The sequence below is a fragment of the Pleuronectes platessa genome, chromosome 11 (assembly GCF_947347685.1).
Source record: "Pleuronectes platessa chromosome 11, fPlePla1.1, whole genome shotgun sequence".
Lineage (NCBI taxonomy): Eukaryota > Metazoa > Chordata > Actinopteri > Pleuronectiformes > Pleuronectidae > Pleuronectes > Pleuronectes platessa.
In genome coordinates, this window is record NC_070636.1 from 18,931,102 (window position 1) to 18,951,007 (window position 19,906).

The 19,906-nt window shown below is 42.5% G+C and overlaps 1 protein-coding gene across 2 annotated transcripts; it reads left to right on the forward strand.

Annotated features, from left to right (window-relative positions):
• The first annotated feature begins 341 nt into the window (after positions 1 to 341).
• Positions 342 to 19,268, forward strand: si:dkey-16j16.4 (uncharacterized). 2 transcript variants are annotated; one of them, XM_053433905.1, is made up of 6 exons: positions 342 to 549; positions 638 to 969; positions 7,924 to 8,005; positions 8,177 to 8,691; positions 12,788 to 12,841; positions 17,803 to 19,268. In XM_053433905.1, exons 2-6 carry the CDS (start codon positions 901 to 903, stop codon positions 17,926 to 17,928), a joined length of 846 nt encoding a protein of 281 aa, XP_053289880.1. In that variant the 5' UTR covers positions 342 to 549; positions 638 to 900; the 3' UTR covers positions 17,929 to 19,268. The 2 variants fall into 2 exon arrangements, with proteins under 2 accessions (XP_053289880.1, XP_053289879.1); XM_053433904.1 differs by having other exon boundaries at positions 342 to 969.
• The last annotated feature ends 638 nt before the right edge of the window (positions 19,269 to 19,906 follow it).

Sequence of the window (19,906 nt, forward strand, 5' to 3'; positions counted from 1 at the left end):
TGTCTGTGCGAGTGTATGTGAATGTATTATAATCATTATTATTTCGACTAAAATTATCAGAATTATTATGATAAGTGTTTTTATTACAGTAAGTAGTGACAGATAAGCACACATATGGACACAGCTGTGTCTATAAATGATAATGCAGTAGTAAAACAGGAAGTAAACAGAGAAGATAATATAGCTTTAACTCTGTCAGTCACCCCCCCAACGAGAGAGAGAGAGAGAGAGAGAGAGAGAGAGAGAGAGAGAGAGAGAGAGAGAGAGAGAGAGAGAGAGAGAGAGAGAGAGAGAGAGAGTGAGAGAGAGAGAAAATTACATCACTACGCCCTGCAGCCAATCAGAGCGCAGGACGCTCAGGCTGCGGGTGTCCGTGTGGCTGGCGTGTGCAGTCGGTTGTGTGTATGCGTGTGAGTGTGCGTGTGTGTGAATGTCTGAATGCGAGCGGCTTCACATTACCACTATTATCATTATTTGTGTTGTTATTGTTGTTGTTATTGTCATGAAGTGTCCGCTGCTGGTGAGTGGATGAAGCGGTGCGGCTGAGCGGTGAGTGGCAACGAGGAGGAACAAAAACACAGTTGACACTTTTTTCCACAACAAATGAAGTGGAGAATAAGACATTTTTTTTACGCAGAGCCGCCGACAACAACAACATCTGCGCGGCGGTTCCGCTGTATCATGCGTCTCCCTCCTGCTAACTCCGAGCTACAAGTCCGCAAGCCGCTCCGCGTCTCTTCTATTCCGTTGTTTGTTTGTGTGTCCGCTCGAAGTGAAGCGATAATCCCGTGTGCCTTCCTCCGAACGTGAGAAGTAGCTCATGTTGGCTCGACCGACGTGCGACCGACTCCCAGTGGTAGGAAAAACCCGAATAAGCCATAAGCTAGTCAGAATTGAAACATGCTAAAGACGCTGACGAAGAAGCTGAGGAGACACTCGCTCAATGAGATTCATCCTTTCCAGCTGAAGGTACGTGTCCCCGAGTTCATCCTCATAATTCAGACACTGTCCCTGTCTCTGTTTACAGCTGCTAGTTGTCTCCAGGTGCTTTGAAACAGAAGGTAGCTTCTCCCACTGCTTACTTAGTGGCTTTACTTTTTGTCTTGTGACTCCATTAGTGGGCCAGCTCAAACACTGGGAGCTGCCAGTTTGTAACCTTGCATGAACAGGGTTACAGAAAGTTCATTGACACCCTCCCTCTTTCTCTTTCTCTTTTTCACGCACTCTTTTAAAAGACAGGACACGCGCACGGTGCACGCTCTCGGGCCTGTGTGTGTTCCCGTATTAAAGCATGTGTTTGTTTGGAGGTTTTTCTCCTCGAACCCCTTCATTACCATGTTCGAAGGAATTCACTCTGCAGGACCCAGACAGATGTTTACGAGAAAAAGAGGAAAGAGAGAGTCCACATTGCTGTACAAACATGTGACATGTCAACAAACTCTCCCACTATCACATGGACACACTACCTTGACTTTCTCACTTTTTTCTTTAGTCTCTTTAACAAACACACTGTAACAAGTCAATGTCAACATGTGCCATCATTGTTATATCTACATATTGATAATCATATCTCATAAGTCAGGATGTAGATTTATTGCTGTACCAATATTTGGTTCCACCCCTATTTAGAACGTTTTTCCTGGGGTAGTTTCCACCTTGTTAAGCTCTATTAGAAAAATTGTGATTTGTGACTATGGACTATACAAATAAAGTTTGATTGATTGATACGCTGCAGCTCAGATGAGAAAGTACTTCTCGAGAAAAGAAACACCAGGAAACTAAAAGTGAAGTTTCAAAAAGCTAACATCTGAGTCACCTCACTGATGAACTGTAATCGTCTCAACAACCACATCTTTACGCCCCAGTTTTCCACAACAGCGTCCATGTGAGTGCTCATCAGTCGTCACCGCCTGCCCAGTTTGCATAATGCCTCTCTTTTTTTGGTGAGCAGAAGGGTGAATCGTATCCTGCACGGGTCACTAACTTGCTCCGTCCAAAACACTGTTGTGCGTCAACGAGCTGCAACCAGTCGCATGGCAGCCATTTTGTGCCAAAGCACTGTGGTTCAAAGGCCTGGACGCGGACACGAGGGGAAAGTGTGCCATCCCCATTGTCGGTCTTTGTTTGTGTTTGTTGCTTTGCTCTGTTGAAGGATTCTCTCTGCTGAAAGTGGTTCATGTGATTTGGAAATTGAACAGTGAGTCGTGGGTCTGGTGCCTACAGCCCACCCTTAGCACAAGAGCTCTTTAAGCTGCGTGTCACACTGATACAAAGGCTTGATACAAAGGAATTCCCATTGTACACTATTCCAATTCTTGTATCTGCATATTAAAATGTCAGCTGTCACTTAAAGTGCTCAAAAGCTGGACTGATATGAACGTTTAAACCAGCATGAACAGTTGAGGTCAATGAGCAGACTTAAAACTCATTCTTGCTTATACATTTTTTTTAATGCTTATTTGATCCTACGAAAAGCAAGTGCAATGTCATGATTGACAGCTGGGGCTGACTCGAGAGTGAGTTGGGCAGGTGCATGTGAAACTGCTGCTCACAGAGACTAGCACGAATTGGCAGCGCCCGTATCAGGAGATAGTTTGGCTTCCTTTTTGTTCTCTAGGAGGAAATGGAGACGTGTTGTTCATCTTATTATACAGCCAGTGGTTAAAGTAGTGCTGAACTCTTGCATTATGATAGTTTATTATTGTTTTAAAGCTATTGTGGGATGCTTGGTTCGGGGGACTCCACAACCCATATTGAGACAGCGGATTTAAAACAACTTTTTAAATGTTCATTTAATCTCTTATTCTATTGTCAAAGTTTTGGTGATCATTCATATAAATAACAATAGCACTGGACTCACAATACTTCCCAACAGGAATGTGAAAACATCAATGAAATAGAAGTCAGGACGTCTAAACTGTGACATCTCTTTTTCAAATAAATTGTCTCATCTGTTTGTTAAAACCTGCTTATTTAAAACATGTCTCCATTGACCTCTCAATGCCCAGCATTATCAAAACTCTTAAATAACGATGAGTACAAGGTTAGTACTAGTGAGAAAGTGAAGGGCATGCTTACAATTATAAGACACTATTTGTAATAAAGAAACTATGCATTAAAAAGGCATGTCTGGAAAACATCTGAAACACAGCCAGATTAAAGCAGCCTGGTGTGAGCCTTGTTTCAGTCCACATTTCCTTTGTCGCTAATTATTGACATCCTTTCTTTTGATTAAAGTTGAATCGAGACGGTTTAGTTTCTGGTCCTGTTTTGATTTAGTTTCAGAGTTGTGGGTTGGCGGGGTGCGGCAGTGGTCACTGGCTGACTGGGGGCTGAATGACAGGACAGTTGAGAAAGGACTAAAGGCCTCTTTGGCCCTGGTACGGTCGCTGTTACAGTTCCTTTCCCAGGGGCTTACACTAATCAAGATTACCTTGCTCCGCTACAGGGAAGATTCACTCGAGTGTGAGTGAAAGTGAATCGACCACCTCTGACCCTGTGCTGTGTGTTTTTATGAGCCAAGGGGAACGGAGTGTGTCAGTGTCCGTGTCTGTGAGTGGAAGGACAGAGCAAAGCTGATATGTGTGTGTGAACTGGGTGGTGTGTGTGTGCGCTGTGACATTGCCATTGATCCAGCTTAGCAAGCTGCTCAGCGTTGCAAGGGACTGACAAGGATTTCATTCAACTGTTGTTGACACACAAACACTTTGTCCGTCTTTGCATGTTTGCACAAAAGCAGTTTTTATTCCTCAGAGTTTCATGGAGTCTCACTTTCACTTTGCTTATGTGTCTCAGCTGTCTGAATAATATAGTCTGTAATGACTCACCCTGAAAGAAGCTGACATAGTTCTATAATATAAACTGATAAATGATTGTCTAAAAATTGTTAAACATTATTAAACATGATAATACCATTTCTCAGTGAGGGGTCAGACTTATTGCAAAACACCTGAGCAAGTGAGAAAAAAAGTTGGAAAGAGGTTCCCAGGGAGTTTTTCTCAGACGACCTGCAGGCCTATCATGCTAGTGTCATTATTGCTATCATACCAAATCCTTACCTCAAACATAAGTGGAATATATTTAATGCAAAGCAGTAGTTGAGCCAAATGTAGCTCAATAAGTTGATGAAAAGCACAACCAGTGGTTTGCTAAGAGATATTATTTGAAGTGACTGCAGAAACTACTAAGTTTTCAAGCTATTCCAGACTCATGGCTAGTAAGCTAATGTGGCAGAATCACCACTTTTCTTAATCTTAACAAATCTCCTTCAGCATGGTTTGTTTTCAAGATGAATGTGATGCTTATAACTAATAAGCCCATGTGGAAAGGTGTGACTGTGGCTACATCCACACTTACACATTTAAGTCTTAAAACACATCACGGTTGTATTGTTAACGCCTGCCACCCATAAGGGTCATAAATAATATCAATGATTATTATTATTATCGCAGTATAGTTTTTCAATTGAATATACATTTGAATGTAGTTCGATATAATGCTTATGCAAGCACAGTGAGGAGGTGAAACACATACTTGTTGCTGTTCAGACAGTTTTGTTGTCATCAGTAAGCAACTTCCTTGAGAGAACACAAACTGCTTCCTGTTAACACCAGCAGGGACTTGCCCAGTGTACGTGAATGGTCACGTGATATGCGTTTTTCAGGTGTGTCAGTATAGACATGGATTGATACTGATATGGACCAAAAGATGCTTGTGTGGATGGAGATTTTCTTAGCTTTAAAATGCAGTTTTATAACAAAAACCTTTGCATGGATGAAGCCCGTGGGCGGTTAGGATTGAACTTCTGAATGGGCTGTTTCTGTGATTCATGTAGCCTACACGTTTTGTACTTTTTGTCTTGTAGCATAAATATGTAGTTTGTACAACTTGTATCCATGTACTTGTGGATACATTTCCAGAAGTACTTTTTGTGAGACATCAGCATAGATCTGCCAGTATTACCCGACATTTTGTTTTCATACATTTCACTAATGCTGTAATGATCAAGCTTTGGAGCAGCAGAAAAAAACCACATTGCTGTTTTGTACTTTGGACATCGAAGGCCAAACTGTGGATTCACCACATCCACAGCTTCAGTGTTTTATAGCCAACTTTTTTTTCTTCTTTTTATCAGCACTGTACAACTGGGGTTGTGCTGCTCTTTATGTGAAACTGACACTTCTGGAGAGGGAGTATCGATGCTTTGCTGCAAGGATTATAATATGAGGCGGCCGATCGAGGTTGCAGTGGTGCAATCCAGGCTTAACCACAGCATTATACAAGTGCTGCAAATAGAACAAACCCAAGAAGACAAGAAAGAAAGTAAAAAAAATTATCAGATTTTTATCCAAGGCATCAAATTAATTAAAGTTTCTCACAAAGGCTAGCTCCTACACCAGTCTGTAACCTTTAATGATAATACGCAGACGACAAGTGAACTACTAGTGAAAAAAACGAATTATTTGCAGCAGTTTAGCTTGTGATTTGATTTGATTTACTTTTCACCATTAGTATTTTTTGTACAAAGTCACATTTCAGTGAAGCAGTCATTTAGCACAATGTTTTAGGTGAGTATGATGGTGAAAATCTAATTTTTCTTTTCTCTTAGGGAAGCCCTTCCATCCTGTCCAACTCTAAACTGAATGTCAGTTAGACTGAGTCCTGTTTGTGTTGTAGCAGGATGAACCAAAAGCGATAACCATAGCAAATATGGTGCACAAAAACAAATAAAACAAAAAACGATTCTTGTTCTCTCTCTCTCGTACAGGCACTATTTGTAACAACCAGTTTACAACTTGATATAAGTAACTGATAGAACGCTGATGTCACGGCATCCCCCAACTGTGTAAAAATACACCAATGCCTGACTTCCTGTCTGAAACAGAACTGGGAGCAAAATTTATTCAAATACTGGAACATATGACTTGTTTTTGCATTTTACACCTGGATAAGATCTGCATGTTTGGATCTTTTTACAACCTGTTGTTGTGCACTCGCTTTGCATAAGTAGTAAATATCTTAGATATTTTCACAGCTATTCAAATGGTGTTTAGTTTCACGGTGATAACACATTTGTGTGTCAGTGAAGTAAGGAAATCACTGAAAGTAGAGGGCTCAAGCAGCACAAATGTTATGTGTCTGAGTCATGAAATTATGACATCCTTTTGTGACACATGAACAAGTACTTTGTTCTAGGACATCAATCCACATCCTAGAAGTGAGCTGCATGTGCTACAGAACATGTCTGCTGTGTCCAGACCCATCAACAACGATCTCTGAGGAAGTCCCCGAGGGGACGGAAAGGCCGAATCGTTACTGTCAGCTCAGATCTTCCTCTTGTTTCACAGAGAGAATGATTGCTCTGTGGAGAGACATCGGACTTCCAGGCCATAAGAAGTTAATGCTGCCAATTCTGACTGGGCTCTATCTTACACCCGGTGCCAAGCACGACGCAAGTGTTAGCTAGTTTCAGACAAACCCAGTTGTCACTTTTCCTGTCTGAGGGATTTGGAGATGGCACTCTGATTGGTTCATTGCGTGTTATACCCAAAACAGTTGTGATTATTTAAGAGACTATGTACAACCGTTTTGAACCTAGCATGAGTGGATCTGGACAAACCATGTCTGCTTCATGTGCCACATGCTCAGATCATTAAAGACCTCCAACTCATTTTCTCGTCTCGTCTTGCACTGAATTTGTGTCTCTGCTGAGTACAATCTAGATACAAGGTTTATGAACCACCGGCGTCACTTCATTCCTCGTATCCTGCAGCAGGAGCTTTTAATAGTTTTTTCAGTTGTTTCATGGATGCTGCCCAACAATAATTCACTGGAGTGTACAGTGCAAGGTCTGAGTCAGCCAAAATACATTTCCTTCTTCCCACAGTTATTCCTCCGTGTCATTTTCTCAAGGAGTTCATGAAGTGATGCATCAAAAGAGTCAAGGCCGTTCATTGAGAATCTGTCCCACAACTCGTGTTCAGCTGAAAAGCAAATACCACTTCATATGATTCTTTTAAAATATGAAATATAAGTTGATAGGGAAAGTGTTTATGTATCTAACAGTGTGACAGTTGGTATTGAACAGGTGAAAAGGGGAGGATACAGCTACAGTATGTGGTGCAGACATCTGGTTTTTATTTCACCAAAATTATATATTGTTGAAGAGTGTGTGAAACTAGAGGTGGAATTCATAGTCAGTTTGAATTGAACGCTGTCTGTCCGTGCTGGGCTTTTCAGGCCTTGGCTCCTCTCTCCCTCTTCTTTTTGGAGAGCGTCAGAAAGAAGAGACGTGGTTGTGTGTGTGTGTGCGCGCGCGTGTGTGTGCGTGTGCCTCTATTAGAAAGGGAGAACACTGTATGTTTGTGTGGCTGTGGGTGTGTGTACAAGCATACACACACGCACAAGGACAGATGGCAGCTGCTCAGCGAGGCCTCGCAGTAGTAATTACAGAGTGTGGGGCGCATTACTTAACTCTTAGCGTTGGAGTCTGCAGGGTATCTGTATTATTTCTATTGATGTAGACAGGGAATTGATTTTAGGTCGGTTTAGTTCGTGAGAGGAAAAAAAGTGTCTGCACTTAGTCAACGCTACAACTTTGTATCACACAGTTTGCTTTACAAAGAACTAAGACATTGCACCTGACTCAGAATGAAGAATTCGTTCACCCTATTTTTCACTGCATCACTGCAACTTTTAGGTTTTTGCTTTTTGTTTTGAGTATTGAAATTCTTAAGCTATGTAGACCGGATGTTGTAATACTTTATTGATTCAGTGAAACTGAAAACAGAATTCACAATTGATCCAAATATAATTTTTTCTTAGGAGCATTTGGGAGCGATGTTTTCCACAGTAGATTTTGTGAGGGACAGTCATTTCTACATGGCGTATTTGACCTACATTATACCCTCAATCCTTTTCCAGATTTCTTATCATGGCAGTGGAGAGGGAGTGGAGAGTGATGACTCAGAGGGGGAGAACCAGGAACTGGCACAGATTGACAGAGGTATGTGTCCTCTGCCAAACTTTTTAGTTTCGTTTATAAATAGATGATAATCTTCTCCATCATTACTTATTATCACGGATTTTAATGATTGAGCTTGTAGATAAGAACATTTTAACTCGATGGCACCCACCTCTCGATCTTAAGCCATTTCCTGTTTATTGACTCCTCTAGAGAGACGGAGAAATTGTGCCCTGACCCCTTTGGCCACCAGCCAGCAGCACAACCAGGGTCCCCTCTCTCCAGCCCGGTTACGGCGCCTCCGCCTCCTTCTAGATGCCAATCTGGATCGTCACTCTTCAGAAGAAGAGCTAGAGCGAATCAGCTGCGTCGACAACAGGAAGTGGATGTCCTCTCTTCCCCAGCGCCACAGTGATCACCACAGCAGTGCCTCCAGCGATGAGGAGGTGCGGGACCTCTGCGGCTGTGGGTCCCCGGCTGCCTCTGCAAGGCCACTGGTCGAGCCAGGAGCTTGTCTGGCTGCCTCCTCCAGTCCCGTGCTCTTCAGCTCAAGCCCACCACGTAGTCTCAAGCCACCACCCATGCGCTTTCAGCTGCAGGTGGTTCAGCCTGTGGCACGGCCCATTATTTTGACCCACTTTGACCAGTCAGCACCTTACAGAAAATATCGGCACAGCTATGGCGGCGAAGCAGGGAGACCTAGTCTGGACCTGGAGAAAATGCAACAGGTTTGTGGGTCAAGTTATAGTTACATGTCTCATAATTTTTTGTTTTTTTGGCACCACCTTCTTTCAATCACATTAAACTAATAGAGATCATAATATTAACTATACATTAATTACGATAATCATTAAATGGTTTGTTTCGGCTCAACACGTCGGGCTCAGAGCAGTGTGTAGGGGCTGCTACTCTACATCAGTAAAATTATTAACTTTAACAACATGACAATATTGGAGAATCTGTTCAGGTGCTACACTGTAAAATCCTAAGGCAAAACTTGCAAGTATTTGAAAATCTTTGTTATTCTCAATAAGACCTTTTGCCCGGAGAGCACCTTAAGGAAGTAACACTGTGCACTTTGCCACTCCTCAATGTGTTTGTAGAGAACTGCTGATTTTGTATTTTGTATTTTGATTCACTACCTGGCAAGGTGGCTTCCTGTCAGCCAGATTTATTTTCTGTACCCAAATAATTGAAAGCATTTGTATGATGCCTTTTTAATGTTGAAAAAACCATTAAACCAGGAGTGAACTTTGTAGTGATAACAATACAGTCTGCCTGCGTAGCAATACGTACTTTCCACTTAACAGCACCAAACAGCAGATGAGTCTTGTACTGCTCTCCTGAACAGCTCACACTGCGATATTGGGCCGAGGAGTAGGTCCAAAAATACAATGATGTCCCTGCAGACTACCCCACACACACACACACACACACACACACACACACACACACACACACACACACACACACACACACACACACACACACACACACACACACACACACACACACACACACACAAGCAAACAAAGTCTTGCCTTTCCATAGCCGGACGCTCGCCACCACGGTGGTCTGGCTGGAGTGGGATGAAGGAGATGGAGGCACGGACGGCAGATGTCCGCCCTCGTTTCTCACAAAGGCTAGCGAGCGAGGGGAAACGATGGAGGGGTGGAGGCAGAAGGGGAGGATTAAACAAACAACAGAAATACGTCAGCCGATAATGAGTCATGGAGAAGCTGGTCCACTAATTATTAAAATCCAATAGACTTGTTGGCCGCCACCGTGGATGGGAGAGGGTGTGTGTGTGTGTGTGTGGAGAGACACTGCAGGTTTTTAGGGGTCCATATGTCCATGGGGTTTTTTGAGGGAAAGAACAGATGATGAGAGACAGCGGGCAGCAACGAGAAGGGTGAAGAGAAAAAAGATGAAGAGTGTCTGCGTGTGTCAGTGCACATGCAAGATGGGGGGGGTCATACGTCTATCATCCTGTCTTTTTGTGTCTGCTTGTGAGTTTGTCGCTCCGTGTGTGTGTGTGTGTGTATGTGTGTGTGTAAGTATACGCACACTCAGTCAAGTGGAATGGGAGGTGCTGCAGGGAATACAATAGGGGGCCTACAAAGGTAGCTCGCAAACACAGCCTCAGTCTCCCTTTAACCCCTTAACTGGACAACTTCCAAAGTCTGCCTCAACTTACACACCATATGATTTATTTTATAGATGCTTTTTTGGGAGTTAAGACTGAAGAAAGGCAAAAAGAATGAGTAACATTTAAAAGGTCTTAAAACAAGGAGGAGTCTGTTTGATTTATGTAGAAAGTATAGGAGCCGTTCCCGACTGCAATCAACGAATTTTTGTATTTCTTAATACTTGAACCCATATGAAAAGTTTGGTGTTATTTTATTTCATCATAGGTGTCCTAATTGTAGACGTATTCTTGATGTTCCACTAATAAATCAAAAGTTGTATTAAAAAACTAGTATAAAATACTTTGTAAAATGGAGAGTCCAGACCCCCTCAATGGACACCTCTGATCCAGGACCTTTAAGGCCATCCTGCATCAGTGCGACCAGCATGAGCTGCCACCTTTTTATGTACATTTATCTATCTCATAACTTTCTTAAAGGCAGGGTCAAAGGGTCAGCGGGTAGATTTTTGTTAATCCATGATAATCCCTCACGCATGCTAATCCATGACCAATTGCTCAGACGTGGCTCTGCCATTGTTGGTTATCCTGAGGGAACAACTGTGTCTGGAAGACACTGGTCTTCTGAGAAACGTGAGGGACCTTTGCTACAAATAGTTCAACTTTCTAGAGGTAAAGAAATGCACACTTGTCGATTAACCGACCACGTAAGCGTTTTTACATGTAGCCATTTTGCTTCTTTACCTTAGTTTCATTCCTCATTTCCTTAGCACATTTTATTTCCCCATACATTATTTCCATTTCCAAATATTCATTTCATTATTGCATGAAAATCAGCTGATGGAGATGTAAAACTAAATCATTAAAAAACATGTTTCAAGTGTAAGCTCCAACATTTGAGCTTCCTGTAAATATCAAGACATAAACAGATTGTTTACATTTCAGCTTTGAAGGATGAGCCAAAGGCACTTTTTTTTTATATACCAAGATTCATAAATAAGTAACACAGGTCATTAAAACACTTCATACTACTTCTATCATAAAGTCAAACTAAAATAAAGACAAAATCTTAAAAAAATATATAAATATATCTATTTTTATTCTACCTACAAAACAAACAGGAAGCCAAAATAGTCTCCTAGTTGTCGAGTCACGACCTGATGTGATGGCCATGTGTGTGTCTGCGTGTGTGTGTGTGTGTAGGTAAAGAATGGAGGGGTGTGGGTTGGTGGTAAATAACAACAGAACAGATGAAATCAGAGCAGGAAAAAAGCATCAATCAAGTTTCAAGATTCATCACTTGAGTCAAGTAAAACCTGAGTCATTTAATGACTCAGTGTTAAAAATGTACCTTTGCTGGCTCTTTTATTTTGAGCAGCTGAATTAAACACAAAGTGCACATTTCCGTTTTGAATTCACACACAGCAGCTTGCGTCCAAACGGACTGTTGGCCCATTGATTATAAAAAAAGATAAGAGCTGGCAGGAGGTGAGCATGAGGGCAAGTGCACACCAGCTCTCTCCCCACATCACAACAGCAGGAGTCTTGTGTTTCCATTCTTTCCCTGCGCTCCCTTCCCCCTAAGAAGCTAACTCCCCGGCAAGAGACAATTCGATGATTGTGTGGTCCCTCCACCCCCACTGTGTTTTTGTGAACAGTGGAGCTGCGTGGACATGGAGCAGAGTGGGAGACAGGATATTGCATAAGCTTCGTTGACCGACTGTTTAGTTTAGTGAGACAGCTGGATTTGCCTCACTTCTTCCATCACCTCGATCCAACGTTAATTGACTACCGGTGTTAACTCTCAGTCTCATCATTCAGTCTGTGTTTTAATGTTCAAATAATGGTTGTAATAATAACAATCATGGGGTTTAGTTATGTGCTAAATCAACATTCTGCTGTTTGTTGAGCTGTATACGTTTCAGTCACACTGGACACTTGACAGTGCGCCAATGAGACATAATAACCTGCACTTCATATGAAATTACACAAAACTAGAAACAACATTTCATTTATCAAACAAAGTTTACTCTAAAACGACACAACAACCTGTACTTCACATCAAATAACATAAAATGAGAAATAACCTCATATGAGATAAAAACCCACTATACAACACTTTCTACTAATTAATGCTGTAATTAGCAGTACTCATAACAATCAGACAAAACACTGATACCTCAGAGGATAATGTATTTATTACATAGTTCCATTTTCTTACAGGTCCATTTGTTGCTTATTAAAAAGACAAACTGCCAGACATAGCTCCCCATCTGGCTGCTTCTTCACATGTCCCTCGTAGCCTTGATGTTCTCTAAAGGACCGCTGAGTTTGTTGGTTTAGACTACATGACCTAATATGACATGCTTACTCATGGATCAACTCCTGCACCAGTTGTGACTGTTATTATGAGACTATTTAATGCTATGTTATCCAACCCCAGTAGCTACAAAGCAGCATGAAGAACATATGATTTCTAGTTTTGTGTAATGCCATTTTAAGTGTGGATTGTTACGTCTTAGTGTACTGTAAAATAAAGTGTGACCCAAATGTCTAAATATTACATAGTTTTGATTTCATTCATAAAGAGAAGCTGCTGCAGGAGTTTTACTCAGTGTTTAGAAAAAGGAAGTGAATTCCCCTCCATAGCTGTCACTGTACATTCTTGTTCTTCACAGAAAATGCTGCTGAAAAAGAATTGCGGAGGGAAAACGAGGACCATAAAGATTCGGGTGAGTTAGTTTTCCTCTGTCGTGTTTTGTCATGATGAATGTTAGCAGTTTATGATATGTTTATAACCCAGTTGTGATGAATGGTTTTATACATGTGGTATTAATAGAACACGCACACACACACACACACACACACACACACACACACACACACACACACACACACACACACACACACACACACACAGTCGTGTCTCCATATCTTCAGAGGACATAACATTGACTTACATTCTTATACTCAAAAAAGAAATATATATTGGCATTGTTTTATCATGCTGCATTATTACACATGATTTCCACCATTTTTAAATTAGAAACCCTTATGTTTTTTTTTGTTAACTGTTATTATCATTTAGATGTGTATTAAAGGTGATGTTAACATTTGCAGGGTTTGTCTTATTTTATTTTTGTCGGGGAAGAGTCCATGGGACCTTTAAGAAATTGAATATTAGGCTGGAACTCCCATTTTACCAAATTTGCTGTTGGTCCTTTTAAACCTTTTAATTACATAAAAATATTTTTTTGTGATGGACATAGTAACTTACCCATGGTCCCCAGGTATACGCGCTCCACATATCACTTATTAAGAGTGCTGCATTATAACTCAGACCTAACCCTAAACCTAAACTTAACCTACTTAAAACATGTCGTAGGGATAGGGGGGGTTAAAATTTGACGATTTACGTTATGGGAACTTGTTTTTGTCCCCATAATGTGACTGTTTGAACAGATTTAGGTCCCCACAACATGTACACTTACGATAATACCTGGACCCCACACACACACACACACACACACACACACACACACACACACACACACACACACACACACACAGCCTTTACAGACAGTCCAGATCAGGTTGTCCATTACAGCAGTGATAACGTTGCAAGGTTGCCCAATGCCCACCCTGGCCAGTCTTGTTGCCAGAACCTTGATGTCCATCCAAGTGCATGCTGGGACAGCATCTGGCAACGGTGTTTGCTTTCATGCCTCAAGCCAAGCCTGACATGTCTAAAAAATCTGACAGATTCCTTCTGCAAAGCTTAACACTGTTTACTGCACTGATACTGAAAATAAAGAAACAAGGAGGGAAAACGTGCTCTTTCCTTCCTCAGGTTCGTTTGATCTCTTGATCTCACTCAACAGCCTTTAATAGCTCAGCTTTGCACTCGCACATTAGTGGTCTTAGAAGTGCACATTTACTTGCCTTAATGCTGCAGCTTTGTAAACAGAAAGGTATTTTCCGAAGATTGTGTCACTCTAAAGTTCCTGTAAAGTGGTTTTCCCAGACACCATGTCCAATAATCATCACCCAACTTAGCGCTGCCACTGCATAAGGGTTGATCTTGTTTGTAGCGGGTAAAGGAAGGCGTGATGGGGGAGCTGACTGGAACAAGCCTGGGCATCTTGGCACAGAGCAGGCCACTCCAGAAGGACGCACAGTGTGTTGAGAGAAGTGACGTTATTATCACGTTGTGTGGGCTAGTGTCAATGGAGCCTCATCACACACTTGTTTATGTTCACACACACACACACCCACATATATCAACCGCAGCAGCAGCATTCAGGCTGCTCCAAATCCTCCATGTAGGTACGTGTGATCAGTGCAAACATGTATATAAAGTGATGATAATCGTTTAGTGTGTTTTCATGAAGAACAAGTGAGTGGAGTTGAGAGATGGAGCTGAGGAGGACGAGGAGAGGGAGTGTTGTGCGGTTCCCTTGTGGTGTATTTCTAGGGATGAAGTCATTTTCCATTTATAGCTTGGCTGGCTGCTATCGGTTTAGCTCCACTGATGCTGCTATTGCTCATTATCCTCAGTTCTCGCTGGTGTAGTTTGTAGTGTTATTGTCCCTGTCAGTGACGTCTGTGGGCATTGGGCACATTCCAGTTCATAGATTTTACTTGAAGCGAGTACACAGCGAGTGTTTGGATTGATGAGCCACTTGGAGGCTTGTGTTCCATGTGCCACTCCACACCCATTCCTCCTTCTCTGTTACAACTTTTTTCTGCTGTTGCTGCTCTCCTTCTATCTCTTTTCCCCCTTTTATCTGCCAAACCTCCAGTTTCCTGGCCAGAATCCAGAGGCGACACTGGATCTGGATGGGGCCCCTGCTTTCAGACTGGATTCATGTATTCAAGCATGGGAGTTGTTAAGAAGGGTTGGGGATGTCAACGATGGTGGCTGTGTTTTAAGGAGGAGGATGGTGGGGGGGGGGGGGGGGGGGGGGGGAGCAGTAGGAAGATATAGCTGTGGCTACTGCTGCTGCTGCTGCCACTGCCACTGCTGCTGATGCTGCTGCAGAGGCCTTCCTCCCTCTAGGGGTTGGAGGTGAATGGGAGAGTGGTGAGAGCTTCTCAGGCTGTAGGAGGCGAGAGTGATGGCGTCTGGTTTCAGCCACCGCAAAGAATGGTCGGAGAGGAGGGAGAAGATTGATCGAGGTGAGAGAAATGGTGCAGGCAGATATGGAAAAAAAGGTGGAAGGCCAATAAGGAAAATGGGCTGCATTCCACTTTGATTGAGATAAACTACATGGCTTAGAATGTAACTGAAGGACAGTTGTGATCCTAGCATGAGAACAAACAGATGTTAAAGTAGTACTTTAACATCTGCTGAGAGGTAGATGAAAACATTGCTCATAGGTGTATTTGTGCTACTTCTGGACTCAGCCAGGCTGTTATACCTAGCTTTCAGTCTTTGCTCAGCTAAGCTGGTGATAGCTCCAGATTTACTGCACAGACATTAGAGTGTCAGCAAGTCTCTCATCCAACACTGCAAGATGGATTATGAGACGATGGGCACAGACATGTAAAAGCAACCCTTTTACAAGCAAACACATTTAGTTCGCAGTGGAGATGATGAGAAACTTTATACAACCGGCCTCACCACAAATATTACACCAAACACCACAGGGCTAAAAAATGAAACAGGGTTAGGCTAGAAGAAGCATTCTATGCACACTCTGCATTCATGTTATCCATATTTGCACACTCCCTTTGAGATCTCACAGATATGGGTGAAACAATGACCCGCAGCAGGACCACCAGAAATCCTGGCAGCCAGTGTAGCCAGTAGTTCAAGCGAGATGACCATGAGACACAAGGCGCTGTAGTTTCAATGTTACTGACATTACTTCACTTAGGCCCAGGTACAGCCGTCATTACATTATAACAACCTCCTCCACCATGGCCATGTTTGTTGTTCTCAGGAACTCTCGACTCTGCGCTGCCCTCCAGTGGGCTGTCTTCTTAACAACCATATCAATGTACAGGATGAAGATATGTTGTATTTGAGCAGTGACTGACATCATTTGAAATGGATGGATATCTTTTCACATGTAAAGGCAGCGTAAACAAACAAGTTACAACACAACTAAATATCAAGCCACACGTGGTAGGAGCCGATTTTAAAGGATTTCCCGATCAGGGACATAAAAAAACCCTGTTTAGCAGATCCTGTTTACTGTATGAGTCCTTTGACTTAGCAGTAAGAACGATTAGAAACAAGGCCTCAGAAAGAGGCTCTCGTTCAGGGGATCCTGTGAACTCTTGGACTCCTGGACCTGTGCCTGGTAGGCCTGTTTCTTCAGACCGAATGATAAACAGGAAAAACTTAAAACGACATGAAATCTCCAGAGAGAGATATTTTTAACCTGGTGTTTTAACTCCTGTTTTCCAGCTGCTGCTTTTGACGTTTGCACAAACTTAGAGCAGTATACTTCAGGGAATCATACTTTGCGTGACCCTTTTGGGCCCTACATGTTTGGTGACTGCAGGGACTGGTAATATATGGACAGGTAGCCATCCTGATGTACGACTCTCTCCCTGCAGTTGGACAGGCTCGCAGTTACCATATGGAGAACATCTTAACTGCACTATAACTTGTTCTTGGGCTGCGGTTTGTTTTTTCCCCCCACGTGTCAGTTTTTTGCCTGTTTATATCAACATTGGTCGATAAAACAGTAGTGCTGGGAACAGTCGCTATGTTGCTGTGGCTCGCCACTGAATCCCTGAAGATGTCGGCTGAAGTCATAGCAACACCTGTAGCCTCATATGCATGGTTAATGAAGCTCTTTTTTTTTACATCACTTGGTACTTTTCCAGAGAGTGAATGGAATCAGTCAGCCTCAGTTGTCAAAGAGGCGTTTGGCTCTGAGAACCTACAGCTATCCATATATCCATGGGATCAGCTCATAATTGCAGTGACTCTGTCTCAGGGTCCTAATCTTTCTCAGCCCTCACAAACTACACTCCCCCTCAGCAGGCTCTGGAGAAAGTGCAGCCTCACTGCCAAATCCAACAAAGTAATTTCCTGTCGTTTCCTGTAGGGAGGAAAATGACCAGGGCTAATTTTAGAAGGAGTAGAGTTTCTGCTAAGACGGCTCTGTCGGGAGGGGGGGGGGGGGGGGGGGGGGGGGGGGGGGGGCTGAAGCACACCTGCAGTGTGAAGGAAAAAAAGCTTTCTCTTTCAAAGAAACTAAATATTCTGTTATTTTTCAGCAAGTGTCGGTCTGGTTTCCAGTGAACTTCAACTACGGAAATCCTGATTATTGTTTACAGCACATTGACACTGGCGTCGGCCCTTGTCACTAAGAGCTCTTCATCTGCTTCTTCTACGTGTATGGCACCACTTTTACATCACGAGATATTTGTATTCTTTTTGTTTTTTCATTTTTGCTTCTGTTGCATGTCAGAAACATCATCAACACTTTTTAACCGGCAGAAGAAACTCCTGAGAAAGTCTGGAACCTCTCAATCGGACATTTGGGCTCTCACATATAGAGTTCACATTTTAGTATGGATGTAGCCTTTTTCTCTAACTGAACAATATTTCCATAACTCAGGGAAGGCAGGGAATTGAAACATTTTACATCCAGTGAAGCTCAAAGGCTGGAATAACCTAAACACCCACATCCGACAGATGCATGACTGACTCTCTCTCTCCTTCTGTCCTCAGAACCTGACGGGCACTCGTCCTCCTCCCAGGTACACTTACGACCCATCCATCTTCGCCTTTCGCTCTTTGAGCACAGTGCCCCCCTGCAGTCCCCTGACCCCGTGCGAGGATCCTCCCTGCTCTTAAGGAAATTCATCCACTGGCAGATATTATCCCCCCCACTCCCACTTCTCTTCATTCCCAGGCGGCTGCTTTCGTGTTGCTCCTGCAGCGAGACCAAGGAATGACTGTTTAATGACTGAACGACTGACCGCTAGAGACATTGGTTTGATGGTCGAACTATTGCACACTCAGGTAACGCCACCCTGTAAACGCTGTCACTTTGATCTTTGGTTCTCCCTGTGAACGCAGCAGGAACGTTTATGGAGGAAGAAAAAACAATTGGCCTCGACACAAAGTTTCTAAGGATTCTTCAGGTATTGTGAATGTACGGCTGTTCCTGAAAAGATCCTTCGATTGGATGAAGAACAACCGAGAAACAAATAATGGACCAGATGTGGTACAGGGGCCCACTGCCAACCATTGTAAGACTCGGCTGTAGTTTTGGGGTTGGATGAATTTCAAGGGAACTAATGCATGTTAAGACAATCAAACGGTTCCAGGGTCTCTTCCTTCGATGTGATTACCCGACATCTTGTAAGGCACTTGGTAACTTCATGTACTAAACATGGTGAGTCATCTGATATCGTGTTATTGTTGCAGTGAACATAGACAGTGGTCACATTCGTCTGTCTCAAAAAACAACTTCTTTGGATGTTTGAATATTGAATATGCAGGTCATGACGAGCTATAACAACCATGTATGACTGTAGCTGAATAGTAGACCTATTGACGATGTACGTTTCTTAATGAATGTTTCACTTTTTAGTCAAGCTCAGAGTTCAGTACTTATATCCTCTTTCCCTGCATGAATTCCACTGTTTTGCAGAAAGAGAGGTACACGGAAACAAGGAAGTATATGAGAATAGTTTGCTGCACATTTGGCAAGTGTAACTGGTGCTGTGTTCTGCATAGCCTACTTGTAGTGTGCCATGTTGTTCCAACCTAATATTTGACCTCAGTACTTTCTAGGTAGAAGAGGACCACTGGTGTATCTGAAGACATCCCAGTGTTTTGTAAAAAATCTCTCAATGCCTTGAAACACTTTCCCGTCGTACAGTTCGTACGAGGTATTTCTCAGCTCTTGAATTCAGCTCAATTGTTAAAAAAAACACGTCACCACTGTAACCAAGTTTCGCCGAAGTGAATGTAACATTGTGACATTGTTTCTGTCCACTGTTGCACAAAATGAATCAATAAATGCCCTGTGGCCTCTTGTTCAGGTGACTTTTATTTGTGATAAAAGCACACGTGTCGCACAATAAAGTGAAAACCTGAATAAATAAGTGACAGAATATAGTGTAACTGCTTCATAATATAATTGAAAACACTTTGTTTGAGAACAATAAAGCTTTTCTTACAGCTCATGGTTTTGCCCTTTCTTAGAATTTATGTGTGATTAACTCTGCCGAGGAACATGTGTTTTCACCCCCGTCCATTTCATTATTGGTTTGTTTGTTTGTCAGCAGAATTACTTGGAAGGTTGGGACAAAGTCCGAGAGAGAACCCATTCAGCTCAAAACACTTAATTAAACCTTAAAATAGCAGCTTTAAAATATGTTTGATGGTTCAGTTACATGGAATAGGGAGAATGGTCTTTTTACCCTTTGTAACTTTGGTGAGGGGACACCATCTCCTGTGAGAAGTGTAACAACAAGTTTAAGAGTAATTCTGAACTGTAGTTGAGCTGAATATTCATTCAAAACCAGAGTTTATCTCAAGTGTTCAGCAGGGAAACCGTTTAAATACGAAGAATTCTAAACAGAGTTTGGTGTCTTTGTTACAGGGTAATAGGCACCATTCAGTTGTTTCAGTTCAGGGAGTGGGAGGACCCAGTCAGAGCTCAAGTCAACACATAGATGCAACTGTTGTTCTCTGGTCGTACGAAACAAATATAAATGCTCTGACACAGAGCTCAAGGGAATTAATCACCATATGTCTATAGAGGGCGCTGTATCCAGTAACATACTGTCACTTTAACGTTGCAAAAGGGGCGTTAGCCTTG